This window comes from Somniosus microcephalus, chromosome 3, assembly GCF_052327205.1.
Source record: "Somniosus microcephalus isolate GS21.2 chromosome 3, FLI_Smic_1.0, whole genome shotgun sequence".
Lineage (NCBI taxonomy): Eukaryota > Metazoa > Chordata > Chondrichthyes > Squaliformes > Somniosidae > Somniosus > Somniosus microcephalus.
In genome coordinates, this window is record NC_140989.1 from 356692581 (window position 1) to 356718037 (window position 25457).

General features: G+C 51.6%; 1 protein-coding gene across 9 annotated transcripts in view; it reads right to left on the reverse strand.

Moving 5' to 3' along the window:
• The window catches only part of nexn (nexilin (F actin binding protein)), a 110191-nt gene that overhangs the window by 51060 nt on the left and 33674 nt on the right, over positions 1-25457 (reverse strand). For 8 of the 9 annotated variants that reach the window (XM_085983484.1, XM_085983479.1, XM_085983476.1 and 5 more), the window contains exons 3-5: positions 13176-13367; positions 10149-10230; positions 9897-10045 (exon numbers count right to left, since the gene is read on the reverse strand). In XM_085983484.1, coding sequence (XP_085839610.1) covers positions 9897-10045; positions 10149-10230; positions 13176-13367 — 423 coding nt within the window. The remainder of the gene's footprint in view (positions 1-9896; positions 10046-10148; positions 10231-13175; positions 13368-25457) is intronic. The other variant, XM_085983480.1, reaches the window with a different exon arrangement.

Below are 25457 nucleotides of genomic sequence, written 5' to 3' on the forward strand. Positions count from 1 at the left end.
TCCACTCCCAATCTAGGCTGGTGTCCACTGGAGTACCGAGGGCGTCCTATAATGTTGGAGGTGTCGTCCTTTGGGCGAGAAGCTAAGCCATCTCACTACAGCAGGGAATTGTCCCGGCCAACATTCCTCCCTCGATGTCAACCATCAAATTTTGGTTGTTTTAAAAAAAAAAGTTAGCTGGTTTTTCATCTCCCTGTTTTGTGGGATTGTGCTGTGCGCAAACTGGCTAGCACCTTTGCCTACATAAAAGCAGTCACTCCATTTCAATGGACTGAGACTTTTCTGAGAGATGCGATAAGCGACATACAGGAAACTTTTTTTTATCCGACACGGACGGGACCGACGTGGTGCCGCTTCATCAAAAATTCCGGATAACCGAAAGCTATAGTAAAAGATACGGAGCTGAGAGCTCCGTATAAAGCAACAAACCCAGCTTCAGAACAATGGCCACAAGTTGCAAGCGTATCTGTAGCTTAGCAACAGCTGCAGCCACACCCTTGCACAGCAACAAATGGAGGAAGGCAAGTAATAAAAGTTACCTGAACCTACTCCTGAATTTTGCCGGTTAACCGAGATTTCCGGTTATTTTAGGTGCCGGTAAATTGAACGTTTCCTGTACTCTGAATTTGGACAAGAGCTCGCACAAGTTGCCGTGCTGTGTGCGGTTTTGGACACACCCCTTTATAGGAAGGATGGAAAAGCGATAGAACATGTACCGTGTATATTCACCAGGGCTGAGGGGTTACAGTTGTGAAGAGAGATTTGAGAAGTTAAGGTTTTTGTCGCTCGAGCAGAGAACACTAAAGAGTGACCTGATGGAGGTCTTCAAGGAAGGTAAGTAGTCAAAAAGAGATCGCTTCCGCTGGTTGGCGAGACAATAATGAGTGGGCACAAATTTAAGATAATCACAATAAGAATTAAAGAGATTACAAAAAATTCTTTACACAGAGGTTAGAATGTGGAGTTCTCCGCCACAAACCACTGCTGATGCAGAGTCTGTGAATTCTCCTAAAAGGGAGTTAAATGGTTGTTTGAAAAAAAATTAAAGGTTATGGGGAGCAAGTTGGGATTGGGCTTGGCAGGTGATGTTGGACGAAAACACCAGCTGGACTTCGTGGGCCGAGTGCCCTGTTTCTATGCTGAAGTGGTCTATGGTTCGATGAAATGGAGGCCCTTCTTTCCAGACGTACATTGTTCTGCTACGATTAGGACATTTTGCCTTTTTCTTTTTGTGGTGTATTAATCTGCCTATGACCACCTTTGCCAGTTTAAAATAAAAAGATTCCAGGTGAGATGCATTGGTCGGGACATTTGGCTGCTAAATTTTTGCAGCGATGAAGTACATCCCAGCTGAGACCATGTTTATTGGAAAAACTGCCAGCAATCAAGTCAGCAACGAAGCAGAAAGATGTTCACGAGGTGAGACTGCACTAGGGATGGTTTCCTCAGGTCATCGTGTATTAACAGCATTGAGAGTGGGAGAGTTTCCAATCGTAAACAGTCTGCGAGTATCTTGTTCTTGCTGCTGTTGCTCCTCCTTCTCCTTATAGGCGCTACTGTGGTAGCACAGGAGAGTTCTCCCCGGTGTCCTGGCCAACATTTATTCTTCATCCAACACCAAAACACATGATCTGGTCATTATCACATTGTTGTTTGTGGGATTTTCCTGTGTGCAAATCCCTACATTACAACAGTGACTATACTACAAAAGTACTTAATTGGCTGTAAAGGGTTTTGGGACTTCCTGAGGTCGTGACAGGAGCTATGGAAATGCAAGTCTTTCTGTCTTTCTTCCTCAGGTCCTGTTGCTTCTGTTTCTGTTGCTGTTTGGACAGAAAATTGAGGGTTGCACACCTGCAATTCCTGATGTACATGACCGGCATATGCGGCCCTCCGCCATCCGACGCGGCCCTTCACCATCCAACCCGGCCCTCCGCCATCCGAATCGTCTTTTAAATAGGGAATTAATGATGGGGAGAAACGTGAGGAGTATTAAATGGAAATGGAGAATAAGCAGGTGAGTGGGATCAGACTAAGTCGCTTGCGGAGAAAAAATCTGGTTCAGACTTGATGGACCAGATTGCCTGTGTCTGTACCACAACATTATGTGGCTCTGAATTTTCTTAAATCTGAGAGTTTTAGTAGATTTTCAATAGTACCAACGAAAAACAAAGACGTAGAAGCTTGAATATCTACTGTGTAATATTGTCGTTCAATGCACATAATCTACTCCCTTGCCAAAATTTCCATTTCCCTCCTTGACCACTGTTTCAGGCTGAAAGGGATCATTTGTAACCGTGGCATCCTGTTCGACCTGTGCGGAGTTTCACACTCTACATCCTTTCCGTCACAGGCTGCTTACTTCTACCTCTGAAACCCTGCCCTCCTCCACCCTACCTCAGCCTTTTTGCTGCTGAAACCCTTATACAGGTCATCACTGTTGTGTATGTACCTTTAAGAGAATAACTGGTCTCAGACTGCAGTACCGGCAGTGACCACCCCTGTATAAAAGGTGCTAGTGAGCCTCTGTTGCTTTCAGTTTCACTATTGACTTCCATCAGTAAAGACGTGTTTTGTTCAACTCCTGCTGTCCGTGTCTCAATCATTCACGGACGTAATAATCGCCATCTCCAGATTTGCCAGCCTCCAATTCTCCGCTCTCCATACACTTGTCCAAAAACACAGCTGCCCGTATTCTGTCCGCATTATGCCCTGCTCGCCCAACATCCCTGTCCTTGTTGACTTTCACTGGTTCTATCAGCCGTGACTCAGTGGGCAGCACCCTCACCTCTAAGTCAGAAGGTTGTGGGTTCAAGTCCCACTCCAGAGACTTGAGCACATAATCTAGGCTGACACTCCAATGCAGTGCCGTCCTTCTTTCAAATGAGATGTTAAACCGAGGCCCTGTCTGCCCTCTCAGGTGGATGTAGAAAGATCCCACGGCATTATCTGATGGAGTAGGGGAGTTCTCCCTGGTGACCTGGCCAATATTTATCCCTCAACCGATATCACTAAAAAACATTATCTGGTCATTATCTCATTACTGTTTGTGAGAGCTTGCTGCATGCAATTTGGCTGCCGCGTTTCCTACATTACAATATTGACTACACTTAAAGTACTTAATTGGCTGCAAAGTGCTTTGGGACGTCCTGAGGTCATGAAAGGCTGTATATAAATGCAAGTCTTTCTTTCTATTTCCCCGTCACTAAATTTTAAATTCTTGTCCTCGCCTTTAAATCCAGCCTGGCCTTCTATGCATCCTTCCCTGCCTTTGGCCCCCAACCATAGGTGGCACAGGCTTCAGCCATCTAGGGGCCTACTCTCTGGGATTTTCTCCATAACCTTCACTCTCTCTTTCTATCTTCTCCTTTTAAGAACATTCTCAAAACCCATCTCTCCGGTTACCCCCCTCTCAATCTCTCCCCTTCCTGCCCTGGAGTCTAGGCTCTTTATGCCTCTCTGAAGTGCCTTCCTTGGGACGTTTTGTTACATTAAAAAAATGGCTATATAAATGCAAGTTGTTATAGTAACAAATTCCTTTGTCCAGTTCTGGGCACCACACCGCAGGAAGTATATATTGGCCTTGGAGGGGATGCTGCGCAGATTCAGCGCTTGATATACCTATCAATTCCTCCAATAAAAGGCGAAGAGTTACGAAGGTGACTAAAGGTTTTTATTGACTAAATAACAGAGCCCACTCTCGTGGGTGATCCGATCCAAGCAGGAGGAATACCAGCCAGTCGCTCACCTTTATACCTGGCCTGGTGGGTGGAGCCAAGGCGGAGTCGGCAGTGGTCATCCCAGGTATAGCAGTGTGGCAAGAGGCGACCTCGTACCGTGATACAATAGCGGTCAGTGATACAGTTATAACGAACAGTGGTGAACAGTGCTAACTACTAACAGTGATACGATAGTGAACGTGGTTTACCACATTCACCCCTTGTTTAGAATTAAGTCCGGCGGGGTGAAGTGCACTACCAATTCTGGTAGGTCAGTCTGTCCGGAGGCTTCGTAAGCCTCTCCGATCGCCGCAGCGGTGGTGTTGCCTTATCCGGTGCTGGTGCCTTATCCGGTGTTGATGCTGGTGTTTGCGTGGTCGGCGAGGGCTCGTGGGGTTCCGGCATGCCGTCTACCTGGACTGAGGTTGGGGGGGGTGGTGGCGGTGTTTCCGGATCGGCTGAGGGTGCGAGGTCTCGTAGGGAGACAGTGTCCTCCCGCCCGTCTGGGTACGCCACGTAGGCGTACTGGGGGTTGGCGTGCAGGAGGTTCACCCTCTCGACCAGGGGGTCCGTTTTATGGGTCCTCACGTGTTTCCGCAGCCAGACCGGCCCCGGGGCGGTCAGCCAGGTTGGTAGAGTGGTTCCCGTAGTCGACTTCCTGGGGAAAACGAACATTCGTTCATGGGGGGTGGTGTTAGTGGCCGTGCAAAGTAATGACCGGATGGAGTGCAGCGCTGTCGGGAGGACTTCTTGCCAGCGGGAGGTTGGGAGGCCCTTAGACTTTAAGGCTAAGAGGACGGCCTTCCATACCGTCGCGTTCTCTCTTTCCACCTGACCGTTACCTCTGGGGTTGTAGCTGGTGGTCCTGCTTGCTGCAATACCTCTCTCTAGGAGGAATTGCCGGAGTTCCTCGCTCATGAAGGAGGAGCCCCGGTCGCTGTGTATATAGTTCGGGAACCCGAACAAGGCGAAGAGGGCATTCAGGCACTTAATGACCGTGCTACTGGTCATGTCGGGGCAGGGGAAGGCAAAGGGGAAACGGGAGTACTCATCAACGATGTTGAGGAAGTACACATTACGGTCAGAGGACGGGAGGGGCCCCTTAAAGTCGATGCTCAGGCGCTCGAAGGGGCGGGTGGCCTTGATCAGGCTTGCTCGGTCCGGCCTATAGAAGTGCGGTTTGCACTCCGCACAGGTCTGGCAGTTCCTGGTCATGGTCCTGACCTCCTCGATGGAGTAGGTCAGGTTGCGGGCCTTAATGAAATGGTAGAGTCTGGTGACTCCGGGGTGGCAGAGCTGGTCGTGGAGGGTCTGAAGCCTATCGATATGCGCGCTGGCGCATGTCATTCGTGAAAGGGCATCAGGGGATTCGTTCAGCTTGCCTGGCCGGTACAAGATCTCATAATCGTAGGTGGAGAGCTCGATTCTCCATCTCAAAATCTTGTCATTCTTGATTTTGCCCTTCAGCTTGTTATTAAACATGAAAGCCACCGAACGCTGGTCGGTGAGGAGGGTAAATCGTTTGCCTGCCAGGTAGTGCCTCCAGCGCCGTACTGCCTCCACGATCGCCTGGGCCTCTTTCTCGACCGACGAATGTCGGATCTCGGGGCCCTGTAGGGTCCTTGAGAAGAAGGCCACTGGCCTCCCCTCCTGGTTTAGGGTGGCGGCTAAGGCGAAGTCGGATGCGTCGCTCTCCACCTGAAAGGGGATGGACTCGTCCACTGCGTGCATCGTGGCCTTGGCTATGTCTCCCTTAATGAGGGAGAAGGCCGCGCACGCCTCCTCCGTGAGGGGGAAGGAAGTGGCTTTCAGGAGGGGTCTGGCTTTGTCCGCGTAATTGGGTACCCATTGGGCATAGTAGGCGAAAAGCCCCAGGGTTCTCCTAAGTGCTTTAGGGCAGTGGGGGAGGGGTAGCTCCATGAGGGGGCGCATTCTTTCTGGGTCGGGGCCGATGATTCCGTTCTCCACTACGCAGCCGAGGATGGCAAGGCGCGTGGTGTTAAACACGCATTTCTCCTTATTGTAGGTGAGGTTCAGCCGTTGGGCCGTACGGAGGAATTTCTCCAGATTCGCGTCATGTTCCTGCCGGTCGCGGCCGCAGATAGTGACGTTATCTAGGTAGGGGAATGTAGCCTGCAGTTCGTTCTGGTCAACCATCTGGTCCATCTCCCTTTGGAAGACCGAGACCCCATTAGTGACACCGAAGGGGACCCTAAGGAAGTGGTATAGGCGCCCATTCGCCTCGAAGGCGGTATACTGGCGGTCCTCAGGGTGGATAGGGAGTTGGTGGTAGGCCGACTTCAGGTCGATGGTCGAGAATACTTTATACTGTGCAATCTGATTGACCATGTCAGATATGCGGGGGAGGGGGTATGCGTCCAGCTGGGTATATCTGTTTATGGTCTGGCTGTAGTCGATGACCAGGCGGTTTTTATCGCCGGTCTTTACGACTACGACCTGGGCACGCCAGGGGCTGCTGCTCCCCTCGATAATGCCCTCTTTCAGGAGGCGCCGCACCTCAGAGCTAATGAAGGCTCTGTCCCCGGCGCTATACCGCCTGCTCTTGGTAGCGACGGGTTTGCAGTCAGGGGTAAGGTTAGCAAACAGAGAGGGTGGCGGGACCTTGAGGGTGGAGAGGCTGCAGGTGTTACGCGGTGGGCGGTTTAACGTTTGCTGGTTGTTGACTGTGAGTGGGGGGAGGGGTCCACCGTATGCTAGGGTTACGCTTTGGAGGTGGGATTGGAAGTCCAGCCCTAGTAGGACGGCAGCGCAGAGATGGGGGAGGACGAGGAGTTTAAAGTTTTTATACTCCGTGCCCTTAACCGACAGGGTCACGACACAGTAGCCGCTGATGTCCGTGGCGTGGGACCTCGATGCCATCGAGATTCGGCTGCGCGTTGGTAGGACAGAGAGGGAGTAGTGGCTCACCGTGTCTGGGTGGATGAAGCTCTCCGTGCTTCCGCTGTCGAACAGGCAGGTCGTGGCGTGGCCGTTCACTTTGATGTCCATCATTGACTTGGACAGATGGTGCGGGCGGGCTTGGTCCAGGGTGACGGAAGCTAGTGTGTAGCTGAGCGAGTCGTTGTCATCTGCGGGCGAGGCGGTCGGGCGTGGTGAGTAAAATGGCGTCTCCCACGAGGTAGGGCCCCATGAGGCACTATTGGGGTCGGTTGCCTTAATCAAAGATGGCCGCCCCCATGACTCATGTGTGGGGATGCTGGCCTCAGTTGTCCTAAACAAAGATGGCCGCCGCCATGACTCATGTGTGGGGATGCTGGCCTCAGTTGCCCTAAACGAAGATGGCCGCCCCCATAGTTCGCATGCGGCACTGCTGGCCTCTGAGGACCCGCTCCTGCAGGCCTTGGAGAAGTGGCCTTTCTTCAGGCAGGTTTTACATATGGAGTTCTTGGCTGGGCAGCGCGACCTCGGGTGCTTCTCCTGGCCACAAAAAAAACAGCCGGCGGCCCGATCGCGGATGCCCGATGTCGGGGCCGGTGCCGGGGGTGGCGGGGCCGGTCGGGTCCGGGACGCCGACGCAGAGGTAGGTCCCGGGGGCGGCGCTGGGAAGGGTGCTGTGGTAGGGGTCGGGCCCGAGTCCCAGGGTCGCGAGCAGTACCTGGTGAATGCTTCCTGATCTTGGTGGGCCACTTCCAGGGAGATAGCGAGGGCTTCAGCTTTTTCCATGCTGAGGTCTTTAGCTTCCAGCAGTCTTTGCCGTGAGTACTCGGACCGTAGGCCTTTCAGGAATGCGTCGCGGATATTATCTTCAGTATTTTCGGCTGCCGACACCGATTTAAAGTCACAGTTCCTGGCGAGTGCATATAGCGCCTGTGAGAATTCGGCTACTGATTCTCCTGGCTGTTGCGGCCGTGATCTTAGGAGGTGCCTAGCGTACATGTAGTTTACCGGGGTCCGGTACTTCTGTTTCAGCAGGTTGATGGCGGTCTCGTAGGTAGTCATGTCCTCGATGAGAGTGTATACTCTCGGGCTCAGTTGTGCCTGCAGGACACTTAGTTTGGATGCCTGAGGGATGCTGGATTCTCTCAGGTATGATTCGAAGCAGACCAGCCAGTGTTTAAAGTCTGCGGCTGAGTTTGCTGCTCGTGGGTTCAGGTCCAGGTACGGCGGTCTGAGGGCTCGCAGCCAAGCTGGCTGGTGTGGCTGTGCTCCTGGGAGCTGCGCTGGTGGCTCCTCCGCCGGTTGTGACTCGTTGTCGGACATCATTAAATTTAGTCAATAAAATTGATATACCTATCAATTCCTCCAATAAAAGGCGAAGAGTTACGAAGGTGACTAAAGGTTTTTATTGACTAAATAACAGAGCCCACTCTCGTGGGTGATCCGATCCAAGCAGGAGGAATACCAGCCAGTCGCTCACCTTTATACCTGGCCTGGTGGGTGGAGCCAAGGCGGAGTCGGCAGTGGTCATCCCAGGTATAGCAGTGTGGCAAGAGGCGACCTCGTACCGTGATACAATAGTGGTCAGTGATACAGTTATAACGAACAGTGGTGAACAGTGCTAACTACTAACAGTGATACGATAGTGAACGTGGTTTACCACAGCGCTTAAGGGGTTAAATTATGAGGACAGGTTGAATAGGCTAGTCTTGTTACTCTCTCGAGTATAGAAGATTAAGGGGCGAACCAATTGAGGTGTTGAAGATGATTAAAGGATTTGATGGGTTAGATAGAGAGAAACTATTTCCTCTGGTGGGGGGTCCAGAACAAGGGGGCATAACCTTAAAATTAGAGCTAGGTCGTTCAGGGGTGACATCAAGAAGCATTTCTTCACACAAAGGACGGTGGAAATCTGTAACTCTCTCCCCCGAAAGCTGTTGAGGCTAGAGGTCAATTGAAAATTTTAAAACTGAGATTGATAGATTTTTGTTCAGTAAGGGTATTAAGAGATATGTAACCAAGGCGAGTAAATGGAGTTAAGATACAGATCAGCCATGATCTAGGCCCCCTCCTATTTCTCATCTACATGCTGCCCCTCGGCGACATCATCTGAAAACACAGCATCAGGTTCCACATGTACGCTGACGACACCCAGCTCTACCTCACCACCACCTCTCTCGACCCCTCCACTGTCTCTAATTTGTCACATTGCTTGTCCAACATCCAATCCTGGATGAGCAGAAATTTCCTCCAACTAAATATTGGGAAGAGCGAAGCCATTGTCTTCGATCCCCCGCCACAAACTCCACTCCCTAGCCACCGACTCCATCCCTCTCCCTGGCAACTGTCTGAAGCTGAACCAGACCGTTCGCCACCTTGATGTTGTATTTGACCCCGAGATGAGCATCCGACCACATCTGCACCAAGACCACCTACTTCCACCTCCGTAACTTTGCCCGACTCCACCCCTGCTGCTGAAACCCTCATCCATGCCTTTGTTACCTCTAGACTTGACTATTCCAATGTACTGCTGGCTGGCCTCCCATTCTTTTTTTTTTATTCGTTCATGGGATGTGGGCATCTCTGGCAAGGCCAGCACTTATTGCCCGTCCCTAGTTGCCCTTGAGAAGTTGGTAGTGAGCCTCCTTCTTGAACAGCTGCAGTCCGTGTGGTGAAGGTACTCCCACAGTGCTGTTCGGGAGGGAGTTCCAGGATTTTGACCCAGCGACGATGAAGCAATGACGATATACTTCCAAGTCAGGATGGTCTGTGACTTGGAGGGGAACTTGGAGGTGGTGGTGTTCCCATGCGCCTGCTGCCCTTGGTCCCCATCTTCCACCCTCCATAAACTTGAGCTCATCCGTATCCTAACTCCCACCAAGTCCTGTTCATCCATCCACCTTGTGCTCACTGACCTACACTGGCTCCCAGTTGAGCAACGTCTCTACTTTAAAATTCTCATCCTTGTTTTCAAACCCCTCCATGGCCTCGCCCCCCTCCTTATCTCTAACCTCCTCCAGCCCTACAATCCTCCGAGATGTCTGCGCTCCTCTAATTCTGGCCTCTTGAGCATCCCCGATTTTAACGTTCTACCATTGGTGGCCGTGCCTTTAGCTGCCGAGGCCCTAAGCTCTGGAATTCCTTCCCCAAACCTCTCCACCTCTCTACCTCTCTTTCCTCTTTTATGACGCTCAAAAATATTGCACAGTGTGATTTCCAGGCCAGAATTCAAAATATAATGGTAGTTTTTTTTTCATGAATAAGGAAGTGCCTCAGTACCTCCACGCCTTTTTTTGCGAGTTCACGTTGCAGCTTCCTTTTCTCCAGGATGTCCTGCTGAATTCTTCGCTTCCGCTCTTCCTCCATTCTTTTCTTCTCCTCCTCTTGCCTTATCTTTTCCATTTCTGCAAACTTGCCTTTAACTGTCCCTGCGGACACAGGAAGACACAGGCTCATCTCTCTTTGTCCCCAGTTTTAAAGCAGCAAAGGGCGCTTGAATTTTTGGGGTCGATAAATTTTAATCTTCGTTACCTGTCAGCTTAGGGACGTATGCCTTCTTCAGTTCGTTCAATTTGTTCTCATCCTCGTCATCTGAAGCAAGGAGTTCCCTGAGCTGAAATATATCAAGCGAAAAGAGGTTCAGCATCATTCTTTCCAACATTAAACCCGAACCAGTAGTGGCAATGGCGATATATTGACTATATTACAAAGCTGCAACACAACGGAAGGGGCCAGGTGATCTGGAGCATGCTCTGTGGCCGAGATTTGACCAGACAGAGAATTGGGAAAGAGAGAATCGGGCAAAGCAGACCAGAGGGTGAACACATTTGAACTTCTCATTTGTGAGTTTTAGCTAATGGTTAATGTTACAGTAATGTGATTTTTGAGTTGATTTATTACTGTAATGTTAGTGCTATTTGCAGGCTCACAACGTGTGAGCAAAAAAAACCAAGTGAAACCGGTTGGCCCAGGGAGACTGCACCCCATCCACCACCTCAAACACCCAATCCCTCCGCCTCCTCAAACACCCACTCCCTCCGCCTCCTCAAACATCCACTCCTTCCGCCTCCTCAAACATCCACTCCCTCCGCCTCCTCAAACATCAACTCCCTCCGCCTCCTCAAACATCCACTCCCTCCGCCTCCTCAAACATCCACTCCCTCCGCCTCCTCAAACATCCACTCCCTCCGCCTCCTTAACCATCCACTCCCTCCGCCTCCTCAAACATCCACTCCCTCCGCCTCCTCAACCATCCACTCCCTCCGCCTCCTCAAACATCCACTCCCTCCGCCTCCTTAACCATCCACTCCCTCCGCCTCCTCAAATATCCACTCACTCCGCCTCCTCAAACATCCACTCCCTCCGCCTCCTCAAACATCCACTCCCTCCGCCTCCTCAAACACCCACTCCCTCCGCCTCCTCAAACATCCACTCCCTCCGCCTCCTCAAACATCCACTCCCTCCGCCTCCTCAAACATCCACTCCCTCCGCCTCCTCAAACATCCACTCCCTCCGCCACCCCAAACATCCACTCCCTCCGCCTCCTCAAACATCCACTCCCTCCGCCTCCTCAAACATCCACTCCCTCCGCCTCCTCAAACATCCACTCCCTCCGCCTCCTCAAACATCCACTCCCTCCGCCTCCTCAAACATCCACTCCCTCCGCCACCTCAAACATCCACTCCCTCCGCCTCAAACATCCACTCCCTCCGCCTCCTCAAACATCCTCTCCCTCCGCCTCCTCAAACATCCACTCCCTCCGCCTCCTCAAACATCCTCTCCCTCCGCCTCCTCAAACATCCACTCCCTCCGCCTCCTCAAACATCCACTCCCTCCGCCTCCTCAAACATCCACTCCCTCCGCCTCCTCAAACATCCACTCCCTCCGCCTCCTCAAACATCCACTCCCTCCGCCACCTCAAACATCCACTCCCTCCGCCTCCTCAAACATCCTCTCCCTCCGCCTCCTCAAACATCCACTCCCTCCGCCTCCTCAAACATCCACTCCCTCCGCCTCCTCAAACATCCACTCCCTCCGCCTCCTCAAACATCCACTCCCTCCGCCTCCTCAAACATCCACTCCCTCCGCCTCCTCAAACATCCACTCCCTCCGCCTCCTCAAACATCCACTCCCTCCGCCACCTCAAACATCCACTCCCTCCGCCTCCTCAAACATCCACTCCCTCCGCCTCCTCAACCATCCACTCCCTCCGCCTCCTCAAACATCCACTCCCTCCGACTCCTCAACCATCCACTCCCTCCGCCTCCTCAACCATCCACTCCCTCCGCCTCCTCAACCATCCACTCCCTTCGCCTCCTCAAACATCCACTCCCTCCGCCTCCTCAAACATCCACTCCCTCCGCCTCCTCAAACATCCACTCCCTCCGCCTCCACAAACACCCACTCCCTCCGCCTCCTCAAACATCCACTCCCTCCGCCTCCTCAAACACCCACTCCCTCCGCCTCCTCAAACACCCACTCCCTCCGCCTCCTCAAACACCCACTCCCTCCGCCATCTTAACCATCCACTCCCTCCGCCTCCTCAAACATCCACTCCCTCCGCCTCCTCAAACATCCACTCCCTCCGCCTCCTCAAACATCCACTCCCTCCGCCTCCTCAAACATCCACTCCCTCCGCCTCCTCAAACATCCACTCCCTCCGCCTCCTCAAACATCCACTCCCTCCGCCTCCTCAAACACCCACTCCCTCCGCCTCCTCAAACACCCACTCCCTCCGCCTCCTCAAACATCCACTCCCTCCGCCTCCTCAAACACCCACTCCCTCCGCCTCCTCAAACATCCACTCCCTCCGCCTCCTCAAACATCCACTCCCTCCGCCTCCTCAAACATCCACTCCCTCCGCCTCCTCAAACATCCACTCCCTCCGCCTCCTCAAACATCCACTCCCTCCGCCTCCTCAAACATCCACTCCCTCCGCCTCCTCAAACATCCACTCCCTCCGCCTCCTCAAACATCCACTCCCTCCGCCTGCTTAAATATCCACTCCCTCCGCCTCCTCAAACATCCACTCCCTCCGCCTCCTCAAACATCCACTCCCTCCGCCACCAGCACATCATGGCTGCAATGTGTACTATCTGCAGGATGCACTGCTGAAACTCGCCAAGGCTTCTTCGACAGTACCTCCAAAACCCACAATCTCTACCACCTAGAAGGAAAAGGGCAGCAGGCACATGGGAACACCACCACCTCCAAGTTCCCTTCCAAGTCACACACCGTCCTGACTTGGAAATATATCGCCATTCCTTAATTGTCGCTGGGTCAAAATCCTGGAACTCCCCCCTTAACAGCACTGTGGGAGTACTTTCACCACACGGACTGCAGCGGTTCAACAAGGCAGCTCACCACCACCTTCTCAAGGGCAATGAGGGATGGGCAATAAATGCTGGTCTTGCCAGCGACGCCCACGTCCCGAGAATTAATTCAAGAGTTTCCCCAGACCTTGGCAGCCTCGATGGTAAAACTAATGAACAAGCTTTGGTCAACATCACTCAGCATGTGGGCAGAGATAAAGCAAATATGATTTGTAGACTAAGTGACCTCCTGTTTTATCTTTGTCCATTCTTTCTCCTTCTTATACTGGTCGTTTCTCCTCTTCTTTTCTTCTCCGGATCTCCTCTGGCTCCTTTCCTCCCGTGCTTTTTGCATGGCTTCGAACTTAGTCTTAACATCACCCTTGCCCAGCTTTGGCACGTATGATTTATGAACAGGTTTAGATGTAGATAGAAGTCTCTATGTGGGTTAAAAAAAGAGACAGAAAAGGAAGAGAGGGGGAAAAAAGAGATAAATGAAAGAAACTAATTTAAAAAAAAGTGCAAGCTGACTTGAGAATTATTAACCAGACGATAGAGAATTTAAGGAATGAAACAGATTTCAACTTTCCAATAATTAAAAGGCTTTTACCACTGTTATGTTGAAATCTCCTTAACATTTTTGCCAAGATTTGTGCACCCAACATAGGTACAGCTCACTTGGCACAGTTTGTGGGTTAAGCTCTTGTTCTATTAATAACGCCTTGATAAAAATAGAGAGCAAAGGAATGTTCCGACACTTTTGTTGCTGATATTGCTAAGGACAATATCAACCCTCTATTGCCAATTGCTCCTCCTTCTTCTCCCACCTCCCCCAACCCCACCGGCCATTTGATTAAATGCAAGACGTCATCCATCCATTCCAAAAATTACTGTACTCCTCTTTAACAATTCTTGTATTTAAATGCGCATACCTAAAGTAGAGAAAGCTTGTGTAAAAGAAAGCTATGATTGAGCTTTTGAATGCAGGCGACACACACAAGAAGAACGATCAGCTCCGGGGCAGTTACAAGCGAATTAGTCGCACAGCACCAGACGAGATTATTGGGAAAACATTCAGGAGAGTCCGATGACGCCACACAAGTGCATTTGAACGGACAGTTAGTGTTTAATTAGTCGTCCAACCCACAAGTTTCCAAGCTGGGGTCCGCACGGGAATCCCAAGGGATCTGTCGATATTTACAGGGGGCTCCCGGATGTTTAATTTCCTGCCTGCCTGGGGCCGCTAGCACAGTCTCTCAAGAATTCTGTGCTCCAGTATTTCTGCAATAACAGCACTGTTTTCCGCTGGACAGCTGACACCACCTTCATGAAATTAGTAACAGTAATTTTTGCAAGTGTGTTAATATTTGTAGGAGGTCCCCAAGAGTTGTGTTAGTGTTTACAAGGGGGTCTCTGGGAGCGTGCCAATATTTGCAGGGGGTCTCCGGAGTGTACCAATATTTGCAGGGGGGGGGGGGCTCCTGGGAGTGTGTCATTATTTGCAGGGGGGTCTCTGGGAGTGTGCCATTATTTGCAGGGGGTGCTCCTGGGAGTGTACCAATATTTGCAGGGGGGGGCTCCTGGGAGTGTGCCAATATTTGCAGGGGGGTCTCTGGGAGTGTGCCAATATTTGTAGGGGGGTCTCTGGGAGTGTGCCAATATTTGCAGGAGGCCCACCACGCAGCAGAGTTTGAAAACCAAGTCTCGCCCATAATATATCAGATGCTAACGACACCTGCAGCCACTGTGACACCAGAACTTGTGTCACTTGTGCAGAATTTGAATGGTGTTTTTGTATCCAGCTCTCTGGTCAAACAATGAAGAACCTGCAATGTTCCTTAAAACAGTAGTTCAATTATCAATTGTTAATTTGAACATCGGCCCATTTATTTTCAGCGGGCTAACACTTCTGCTTGACGAGCAGCCAGAGGAATGCCGCGTGAGTGCGTTAAAACATTTGCCCGTTGATATCAATAACAGTGAATTCTGGGCTGCCGTGTTAATCTGGAGATTGTCATTTCTATCACTTTTTAAAAAATTCATTCCTAGGATCTGGGCGCCGCTAGTAAGGCCAGCATTCGGTGCAGTTGCTGCAATTGACCTCAGTATCATGGTATCATGGAATCGTACAGCACAGAAGGAGGCCATTCGGCCCATCGAGTCTGTGCCAGCTCTTTCGAACATCACTCCAGTTAGTCCCACTCTCCCGCTCTTTTCCTACATCCCTGCAATTTTTTCTCCTTCAAGTATTTATCCAATTCCCTTTTGAAGGCTACTATTGAATCTCTAAATCCTAACCACTCGTTGCGTAAAAAAAGTGTTTCCTCATGTCGCCTCTGGTTCTTTTGCCTTAAATCTGTGCCCTCTTGGTATCGACCCTTCAGCCTTTGGAAACAGTTTCTCTTTATTTATGATGGGTTAGAAAGTGGGGGGGGAAAAATAAACTGACCGGCATTCCAGCTCCTGATTGCTAAGCAACTCCTGCTAGATGTGCGCACGTGTGAACATCAGGGACAGGCTTAAGCTCAGCTGCCTATTGTGATGCCACCCCATGTGCTTGAGCAGCCTGCTGACACTCGCGGTCGGGGCTCACACATGAAACAATAACCACTTGGGCAAGATAGCAGAGAGCAGTTGCCACCCGTGGGAAGAGCCGACACCATCAGGAGGAGAAGGCGATGGGGAAAAAGGAGGAGAAAAGAGGCAAAGGAATAAGCATTCAAAATGTTTTTGCAGTGTTGTATTTTAAACTGGATGTAAAGACATTTGGTCTTCAAGCAAGAGACATGAAATTACTGGTTGCTCAAACTGGACTTGAGAATAGGAAGAGGAAACGTCATAGATTCTGGGGCTGATAATCCAATCCCCAAATCATCAGGCTGACTGGTACCCTCAGGAGTGTGCCAATATTTGCAGGGGGTCTCTGGGAATCCACCATTATTTGCAGGGGGTCTATGGGAGTCTGCCATTATTTGCAAGTGATCTTTGGGAATCTGCCATTATTTGCAGGCGGTCTCTGGGAATCTGCCATTATTTGCAGAGGTCTCCGAAAGTGTGCCAATGCATCAATGCAGGGAGCCATCAGAAAGGGATCTGGAAGCCTGGGAACTAACTCTGCACAGGATCATTCGACAACTCTGACTACAATTCAAAGGCGAGCCCTCCCCTTCCCAATGCCCCCTCTGCTCCATGTCCCTCCCCTGGAGGTCCCTGCATGTCGTGACTGATGAAACCTACAGCATAGAATCTTACAGCACAGAAGGAGGTCATTCAGCCCATCGTGCCTGTGTCCGCTCTCTGAAAGAGCTATCCAATTAATACCACTTCCCATGCTTTTGCCCCAGAGTCCTGCAAAACTTTCCTTCTCAAATACATATTCAATGGCCTTTTGAAAGTTACTATTGAATCTGCTTCCACCATCCCTTCAGGCCGTGCAATCCAGATCATGACAACTCGCTGCGTAAAAATAATTCTCCTCATCTCCCCTTCGGATTTTTTTTACCAATTATCTTAAATCCGTGTCCTCTGGTTACCGACACTCCTGCCAGTGGAAACCGCTTCTCCCTATTTACTCTTAACAAAACCCCTCATAATTTTAAACAATTCTATTAAATCTCCCCTTACCACGTAACTGAAGCCCCTCATCCTTGGTACCATTCTGGTAAATAATCTCTGCACCCGCTCCAAGGCCTTGACATCCGTCCTAAATTGTGCTTCCCCGAATTGGACACGATACTCCAGCTGAGGACAATTATGCGAAGAAAGAACGTGCCTTTCACCACCTCGGGACGTCCCAAAGTGCTTTACAGCCAATGAAGTAGTTTTGAAGTGTAGTCACTGTTGTATTGTAGGAAATGCGGCAGCCAATTTGCACACAGCAAGGTCCCACAGACAGCAATGAAATAAATGATCAGATAATGGCCTAAAAATGCGGTGGCGCTGCGCACATTTTTCAGGTGCAAAACAAGCACCTAAGAGTCCAATATGGCGGGTGGTGCACGCCCGCTTATTATGCGCTGGAAGTGTGCCACCCACCATATTGGTAAAGGCAGACAAAGAGTCCGCGCCTGAAGCAGGCTTTGGGCCCTTTGCATATGCGACAAGCTGGCGGTGTTCAGGAAAATGTGGTCTACATGCGGCCATAACGGCACTTCTGCAAGAGGTTGCCACTAAAAAAAACTAAGTTTAAAAAAAAAAAGTACTTACCTGAATGTGGAGACGGGAGGTGCACCAGCGCTCCAGACCGTTGCCAACCCCTACTTTGCCCCACCCCTCCGATCATCTCTCCTCCCCCCCCCCCACCCCCCTGATTGCTCATCCCTCTCCCAGGGCCCACCTGAGAGCCACTGTCGGTGATGCAGTGGCCTGAAATGGAAATCGTCTCACGAGAATAAGGCCTAATATCGGGCAGTCCAGCGTGAACCAATTTCCGGCCCATCTGTTTTAATGTAGTTGGTTGAGGGATAAAGATTGGCCAGGACACTGGGAGAACTCCCCAGCTCCTCTTCATCTTTTATGGGATATAAACAATCCCATAGTGCCGTGCGATCTTTCATAGACACCTGAGAGAGCAGACAGGGCCTCGGTTTAACATCTCATCAGAAAGACTGTGCAGCACTCCCTCACTGGAGTGTCGGCCTGGATCTTGTGCTCAAGTTGCTGGAGTGGGACTTGAACCCATGACCTTATAACTCAGAGGCAAGAGTGCTACCAACTGAGCCAAGTGTGCTACCAACTGAGCCAAGGTTTCTGGTGAGGTCAACTCATTCCTATATAGTACCTGTGGTATTAATCAGCCTCACTGTGACACAAGCTTCAATAGTTACATTTGAGGAATTCTTTATGGCTTCTAAAGCTATTTCCAAACATCTAATATACTAAAAAAATCATACCACTGCACCCACTTCCTGTCTATAAAACCTTACTTCCTGTTGTCACACTTTTATGTCAACCTCCGCCCCCCCACCCCCCCGCCATTATAAATTCCTATGTCCACATTTATAATGTTAACTGGCTATATAAACTCAAAGTGAGTATTGACACCACTGTGTCAGCCAATGAGTTGGAGGCGAGTCAGCATTTACGACGGGACTTACAGCCAACAATCTATCTTACAGCTAACAGAGTCTATTTACTCAGCAAACAGGAAACAGAGTCTACTTAAACAGAGTCTCCATGAACTGCAGCAAACAGAACTCATGACCGAAACTACAGAAAAGTCTCCTGATAAAAGCAGGATTGTTTCTCCAACAAAATGCAGTGAGTGGAGGATAGTTACATAATACAAATTATGTGCATAAAATCAAAAGAGTTCGGAGCTATAAAAACAGCAGGGACCCAGGAGAGCAAGAATTCGGAGCTACGAAAACAGTGGTGACCCAGGAGAGAGCGAGAGCTCGGAGCTACTAAAACAGCAGGGACGCAGGAGAGCAAGAATTCGGAGCTACTAAAACAGTGGTGACCCAGGAGAGAGTGAGAGCTAGGAGCTACTAAAACAGCGGGAGCACAGGTGAGCGAGAGTTCAGAGCTACCAAAACAGCGGGAGCCCAGGTGAGCGAGAATTCGGAGCTACTAAAACAGCGGGAGCCCAGGAGAGAGCGAGTGTTCGGAGCTACTAAAACAGCGGGAGTCCAGGTGAGCCAAAGTTCAGAGTTACTAAAACAGCGGGAGCCCAGGTGAGTGAGAATTTGGAGCTAATAAAACAGCGGGAGCCCAGGAGAGAGTGAGAGTTCGGAGCTACTAAAACAGCGGGAGTCCAGGTGAGCCAAAGTTCAGAGTTACTAAAACAGTGGGAGCCCAGGAGAGCGAGAGTTCGGAGCTACTAAAACAGCGGGAGCCCAGGTGAGCTAGAGTTCGGAGCTACTAAAACAGCGGGGGCCCAAGTGAGAGCGAGAGTTCGGAGCTACTAAAACAGCGGGAGCCCAGGTGAGCGAGAGCTCGGAGCTACTAAAGCAGTGGGAGCCCAGATGAGCGAGAGTTCGGAGCTACTAAAAAAGTGGGGGCCCAGATGAGCGAGAGTTCGGAGCTACTAAAACAGCGGGAGCCCAGGTAAGCGAGAGTTCGGAGCTACTAAAACTGCGGGAGCGCAGGTGAGCGAGAGTTCAGAGCTACTAAAACTGCGGGAGCCCAGGAGAGCGAGAGTTCGGAGCTACTGAAACAGCGGGAGCCCAGGTGAGCGAGAGTTCAGAGCTACTAAAGCAGCGGGAACCCAGGAGAGCGATAGTTCGGAGCTACTAAAACAGCGGGAGCCCAGCAGAGCGAGAGTTCGGAGCTACTAAAACAGCGGGAGTCGAGGTGAGCCAGAGTTTGGAGCTACTAAAACAGCGGGAGTCCAGGTGAGCCAGAGTTTGCATTACTAAAACAGCGGAAGCCCAGGAGTGCGAGAGTTCGGAGCTACTAAAACAGCGGGAGCCCAGGTGAGCGAGAGATCGGAGCTACTAAAACAGTGGGAGCCCAGGTGAGCGAGAGTTCGGAGCTACTAAAACGGTGGGAGCCCAGGTGAGCGAGAGTTCGAAGCTACTAAAACAGCGGGAGCCCAGGTGAGCGAGAGTTCGGAGCTACTAAAACAGCGGGAGTCCAGGTGAGCCAAAGTTCAGAGTTACTAAAACAGTGGGAGCCCAGGAGAGCGAGAGTTCGGAGCTACTAAAACAGCGGGAGCCCAGGTGAGCTAGAGTTCGGAGCTACTAAAACAGCGGGAGTTGAGGTGAGCCAGAGTTCGGAGCTACTAAAACAGCGGGAGTCCAGGTGAGCCAGAGTTCAGATTACTAAAACAGCGGGAGCCCAGGTGAGCGAGAGTTCAGAGCTACTAAAACAGCGGGAGCCCAGGAGAGCGAGAGTTCGGAGCTACTAAAACAGCGGGAGCCCAGGTGAATGAGAGTTCAGAGCTACTAAAACAGTGGGAGCCCAGGAGAGTGAGAGTTCAGAGCTACTAAAACAGCGGGAGTCGAGGTGAGCCAGAGTTCGGAGCTACTAAAACAGCGGGAGTCCAGGTGAGCCAGAGTTCGGATTACTAAAACAGCGGAAGCACAAGAGAGCGAGAGTTCGGAGCTACTAAAACAGCAGGAGCCCAGGTCAGCGAGAGATCGGAGCTACTAAAACAGTGGGAGCCCAGGTGAGCGAGAGTTGGGAGCTACTAAAAAAGTGGGGGCCCAGGTGAGCGAGAGTTCTGACCTACTAGAACAGTGGGAGCCCAGGAGAGCCAGAGTTCGGAGCTACTAAAACAGCAGGAGTCCAGGAGAGCGAGAGTTCGGAGCTACTAAAACAGCGGGAGCCCAGGTGAGCGAGTGTTCTGAACTACTAGAACAGTGGGAGCCCAGGAGAGCGATAGTTCGGAGCTACGAAAACAGCGGGAGCCCAGGAGAGCGAGAGTTCGGAGCTACTAAAACAGCGGGAGCCCAGGTGAACGAGAGTTCGGAGCTACTAAAACAGCGGGAGCCCAGGAGAGAGCAAGAGTTCGGAGCTACTAAAACAGCGGGGACCCAGGAGAGAGCGAGAGTTCAGAGCTACTATAACAGCGGGAGCCCAGGTGAGCGAGAGTTCAAAGCTACTATAACAGCGGGAGCCCAGGTGAGCGAGAGTTCAGAGCTACTAAAACAACGGGAGTCCAGGTGAGCCAAAGTTCGGAGCTACTAAAACAGCGGGAGCCCAGGAGAGCGAGAGTTCGGAGCTACATAAACAGCAGGAGCCCAGGTGAGCGAGAGTTCGGAGCTACTAAAACAGCGGGAGCCCAGGTGAGCAAGATTTCAGAACTACTAAACCAGCAGGAGCCCAGGAGAGTGAGAGTTCGGAGCTACTAAAACAGCGGGAGCCCAGGAGACCGAGAGTTCGGAGATACTAAATGAACGGGAGCCCAGGGGAGCGAGAGTTCGGAGCTACTAAAACAGCGGGAGCCCAGGTGAGCGAGAGTTCAGAGCTACCAAAACAGCGGGAGCCCAGGTGAGCGAGAGTTCGGAGCTACTAAAAAAGTGGGGGCCCAGGTGAGCAAGAGTTCAGAGCTACTAAAACTGTGGGAGTCCAGGTGAGCGAGAGTTCGGAGCTACTAAAACAGCGGGAGCCCAGGTGAGCGAGAGTTCAGAGCTACTAAAGCAGCGGGAACCCAGGAGAGCGAGAGTTCGGAGCTACTATAACAGCGGGAGCCCAGCAGAGCGAGAGTTCGGAGCTACTAAAACAGCCGGAGCCCAGGTGAACGAGAGTTCGGAGCTACTAAAACAGCGGGAGCCCAGGAGAGCGAGAGTTCAGAGCTACTAAAACAGCGTGAGCCCAGGAGTGCGAGAGTTCAGAGCTACTAAAACAGCGGGAGTCGAGGTGAGCCAGAGTTTGGAGCTACTAAAACAGCGGGAGTCCAGGTGAGCCAGAGTTCGCATTACTAAAACAGCGGAAGCCCAGGAGTGCGAGAGTTCGGAGCTACTAAAACAGCGGGAGCCTAGGTGAGCGAGAGATCGGAGCTACTAAAACAGTGGGAGCCCAGGTGAGCGAGAGTTCGGAGCTACTAAAAAAGTGGGGGCCCAGGTGAGCAAGAGTTTGGAGCTACTAAAACTGCGGGAGCCCAGGTGAGCGAGAGTTCGGAGCTACTAAAACGGCGGGAGCCCAGGTGAGCGAGAGTTCGAAGCTACTAAAACAGCGGGAGCCCAGGTGAGCGAGAGTTCGGAGCTACTAACACAGTGGGAGCCCAGGAGAGAACAAGAGTTCGGAGCTACTAAAACAGCGGGGACCCAGGAGAGAGTGAGAGTTCAGAGCTACTAAAACAGTGGGAGCCCAGGTGAGCGAGAGTTCGGAGCTACTAAAACAACGGGAGTCCAGGTGAGCCAAAGTTCGGAGCTACTAAAACAGCAGGAGCCCAGGAGAGCGAGAGTTCGGAGCTACTAAAAGAGCGGGAGCCCAGCAGAGAGCGAGAGTTCAGAGCTACTAAAACAGCGGGGGCCCAAGTGAGAGCGAGAGTTCGGAGCTACTAAAACAGCGGGAGCCCAGGTGAGCGAGAGCTCGGAGCTACTAAAGCAGTGGGAGCCCAGATGAGCGAGAGTTCGGAGCTACTAAAAAAGTGGGGGCCCAGATGAGCGAGAGTTCGGAGCTACTAAAACAGCGGGAGCCCAGGTAAGCGAGAGTTCGGAGCTACTAAAACTGCGGGAGCGCAGGTGAGCGAGAGTTCAGAGCTACTAAAACTGCGGGAGCCCAGGAGAGCGAGAGTTCGGAGCTACTGAAACAGCGGGAGCCCAGGTGAGCGAGAGTTCAGAGCTACTAAAGCAGCGGGAACCCAGGAGAGCGATAGTTCGGAGCTACTAAAACAGCGGGAGCCCAGCAGAGCGAGAGTTCGGAGCTACTAAAACAGCGGGAGTCGAGGTGAGCCAGAGTTTGGAGCTACTAAAACAGCGGGAGTCCAGGTGAGCCAGAGTTTGCATTACTAAAACAGCGGAAGCCCAGGAGTGCGAGAGTTCGGAGCTACTAAAACAGCGGGAGCCCAGGTGAGCGAGAGATCGGAGCTACTAAAACAGTGGGAGCCCAGGTGAGCGAGAGTTCGGAGCTACTAAAACGGTGGGAGCCCAGGTGAGCGAGAGTTCGAAGCTACTAAAACAGCGGGAGCCCAGGTGAGCGAGAGTTCGGAGCTACTAACACAGTGGGAGGCCAGGTGAGCCAGACTTCGGAGCTACTAAAACAGCGGGAGGCCAGGAGAGCGAGAGTTCGGAGCTACTAAAACAGCGGGAGCCCAGGTGAGCGAGAGTTCTGACCTACTAGAACAGTGGGAGCCCAGGAGAGCGAGAGTTCGGAGCTACTAAAACAGCGGGAGCCCAGGAGAGCGAGAGTTCGGAGCTACTAACACAGCGGGAGCCCAGGTGAGCAAGAGTTCGGAGCTACTAAAACAGCGGGGACCCAGGAGAGAGTGAGAGTTCAGAGCTACTAAAACAGTGGGAGCCCAGGTGAGCGAGAGTTCGGAGCTACTAAAACAACGGGAGTCCAGATGAGGCAAAGTTCGGAGCTACTAAAACAGCAGGCGCCCAGGAGAGCGAGAGTTCGGAGCTACTAAAAGAGCGGGAGCCCAGCAGAGAGCGAGAGTTCAGAGCTACTAAAACAGCGGGGGCCCAAGTGAGAGCGAGAGTTCGGAGCTACTAAAACAGCGGAAGCCCAGGAGAGCGAGGGTTCGGAGCTACTAAAACAGCGGGAGCCCAGGTGAGCGAGAGCTCGGAGCTACTAAAACAGTGGGAGCCCAGATGAGCGAGAGTTCAGAGCTACTAAAAAAGTGGGGGCCCAGATGAGCGAGAGTTCGGAGCTACTAAAACAACGGGAGCCCAGGTGAGCCAGAGTTCGGAGCTACTAAAACTGCGGGAGCGCAGGTGAGTGAGAGTTCGGAGCTACTAAAACGGCGGGAGCCCAGGTGAGCTAGAGTTCGGAGCTACTAAAACAGCGGGAGTCCAGAAGAGCGAGAGTTCGGAGCTACTAAAACAGCGGGAGCCCAGGAGAGCGAGAGTTCGGAGCTACTAAAACAGCGGGAGCCCAGGAGAGCGAGAGTTCGGAGCTACATAAACAGCAGGAGCCCAGGAGAGCGAGAGTTCGGAGCTAGTAAAACAGTGGGAGCCCAGGGGAGCGAGAGTTCGGAGCTACATAAACAGCGGGAGCCCAGGAGAGAGTGAGAGTTCGGAGCTACTAAAACAGTGGCAGCCCAGGAGAGCGAGAGTTCGGAGCTACATAAACAGCGGGAGCCCAGGAGAGAGCGAGAGTTCGGAGCCACTAAAACAGCGGCAGCCCAGGAGAGCGAGAGTTTGGAGCTACTAAAACAGCGGGAGCCCAGGAGAGCAGGGGTTACAACGGACCGCTGAGGGTACAGAAGTAAAAAGTAATCGAAGTGTGACATCACCAGAAAGCAGATAAGTGATTGTTGGTGAGTATTTCTATATTTCTCGCTTTTTTTCCAAACTTGGGTATCTAAATTTAAGTGCCTTGGTGTAGATTAAAAGATGTACATTTTCCAAATTTTAAAACTGCTTAATGAATTAATTGAGATGGGAGACCAGGCAATGTGTTGTTGTTATAATAGCAAAATACTGTGGATGCTGGAAATCTGGAATAACAACAGAAAATGCTGGAAATACTTAGCAGGTCAGGCAGCATCCGTGGAGAGAGAAAGAGTTAACGTTTCAGGTCTGGGACCCTTCATCAGAACTGGAAAAAGCTGGAGATGTAACAGATATTAAGCAGGTACAGAGACAGGGGGGGGGCACGGTTAGGAGGGGCGGAAGGAATAGAAAGAACATCCTGTACTTTTGTAAGAGGCAGGAAAGATAAAATGTTGCAAATGGGAATGGCAAAAATCATACTGCATGAAAAATGGGGGCAGGGATAATTATCTGAAATTGTTGAACTCACTGTTGAGTCCGGCAGGCTGCGAAGTGCCCAATCGAAAGATGAGGTGCTGTTCCTCGAGCTTACGTTGAGCTTCATTGGAACAATGCAATAGCCCGAGGACAGAGAGATCAGAGTGGGAGTGAAGCGGTGAATTAAAGTGACAGGCGACCGGAAGCTCAGGGTCACCTTTACGGACTGAACGGAGGTGTTCCACAAAGCGGTCGCCCAATCTGCGTTTGGTCTCCCCAATGTAGAGGAGACCACATCGTGAGCAGCAAATACAGTATACTAGATTGCAAGAAGTACAAGTAAATCGCTGTTTCACCTGGAAGGGGTGTTTGGGGCCCTGGACAGTGGGAAGGGAGGAGGTAAAAGGGCATGTGTTGTATCTCCTGCGCTTTCACGGGAAGGTGCCAGGTGAAGGAGAAGGGCTGTTCTGACAATGCCGCCTTCCATACTCGTGCTTCCGACATGTCTTCCTTTTTCCTCAACCGAGGATTCCCCTCTACCGTGGTTGACACGGCCCTTGACCGTGTCCGTTCTATTTCCCGCACTTCTGCTCTCACCCCTTCCCCTCCCTCCCAGAACCACAATAGGGTTCCCCTTGTCCTCACCTTTCACCCCACCAGCCTCCACATTCAACGGATCATCCTCCGCCATTTCCGCCACCTCCAACGTGATCCCACCACCAAACACATCTTCCCCTCCCCTGTTACATCTCCCCTTTCAGCATTCCGAAGGGACCGCTCCCTCCGCGACGCCCTGGTCCACTCCTCAATCACCCCCAACAGCCCTTCTCCTTCACCTGGCACCTTCCCGTGCAAGCGCAGGAGATGCAACACATGCCCTTTTACCTCCTCCCTTCCCACTGTCCAGGGCCCCAAACACCCCTTCCAGGTGAAACAGCGATTTACTTGTACTTCTTGCAATCTAGTATACTGTATTCACTGCTCACGATGTGGTCTCCTCTACATTGGGGAGACCAAACGCAGATTGGGCGACCGCTTTGCGGAACACCTCCGTTCAGTCCGTAAGGGTGACCCTGAGCTTCCGGTCGCCTGTCACTTTAATTCACCGCTTCACTCCCACTCTGATCTCTCTGTCCTCGGCCTATTGCATTATTCCAATGAAGCTCAACGTAAGCTCGAGGAACAGCACCTCATCTTTCGATTGGGCACTTTGCAGCCGGCCGGAC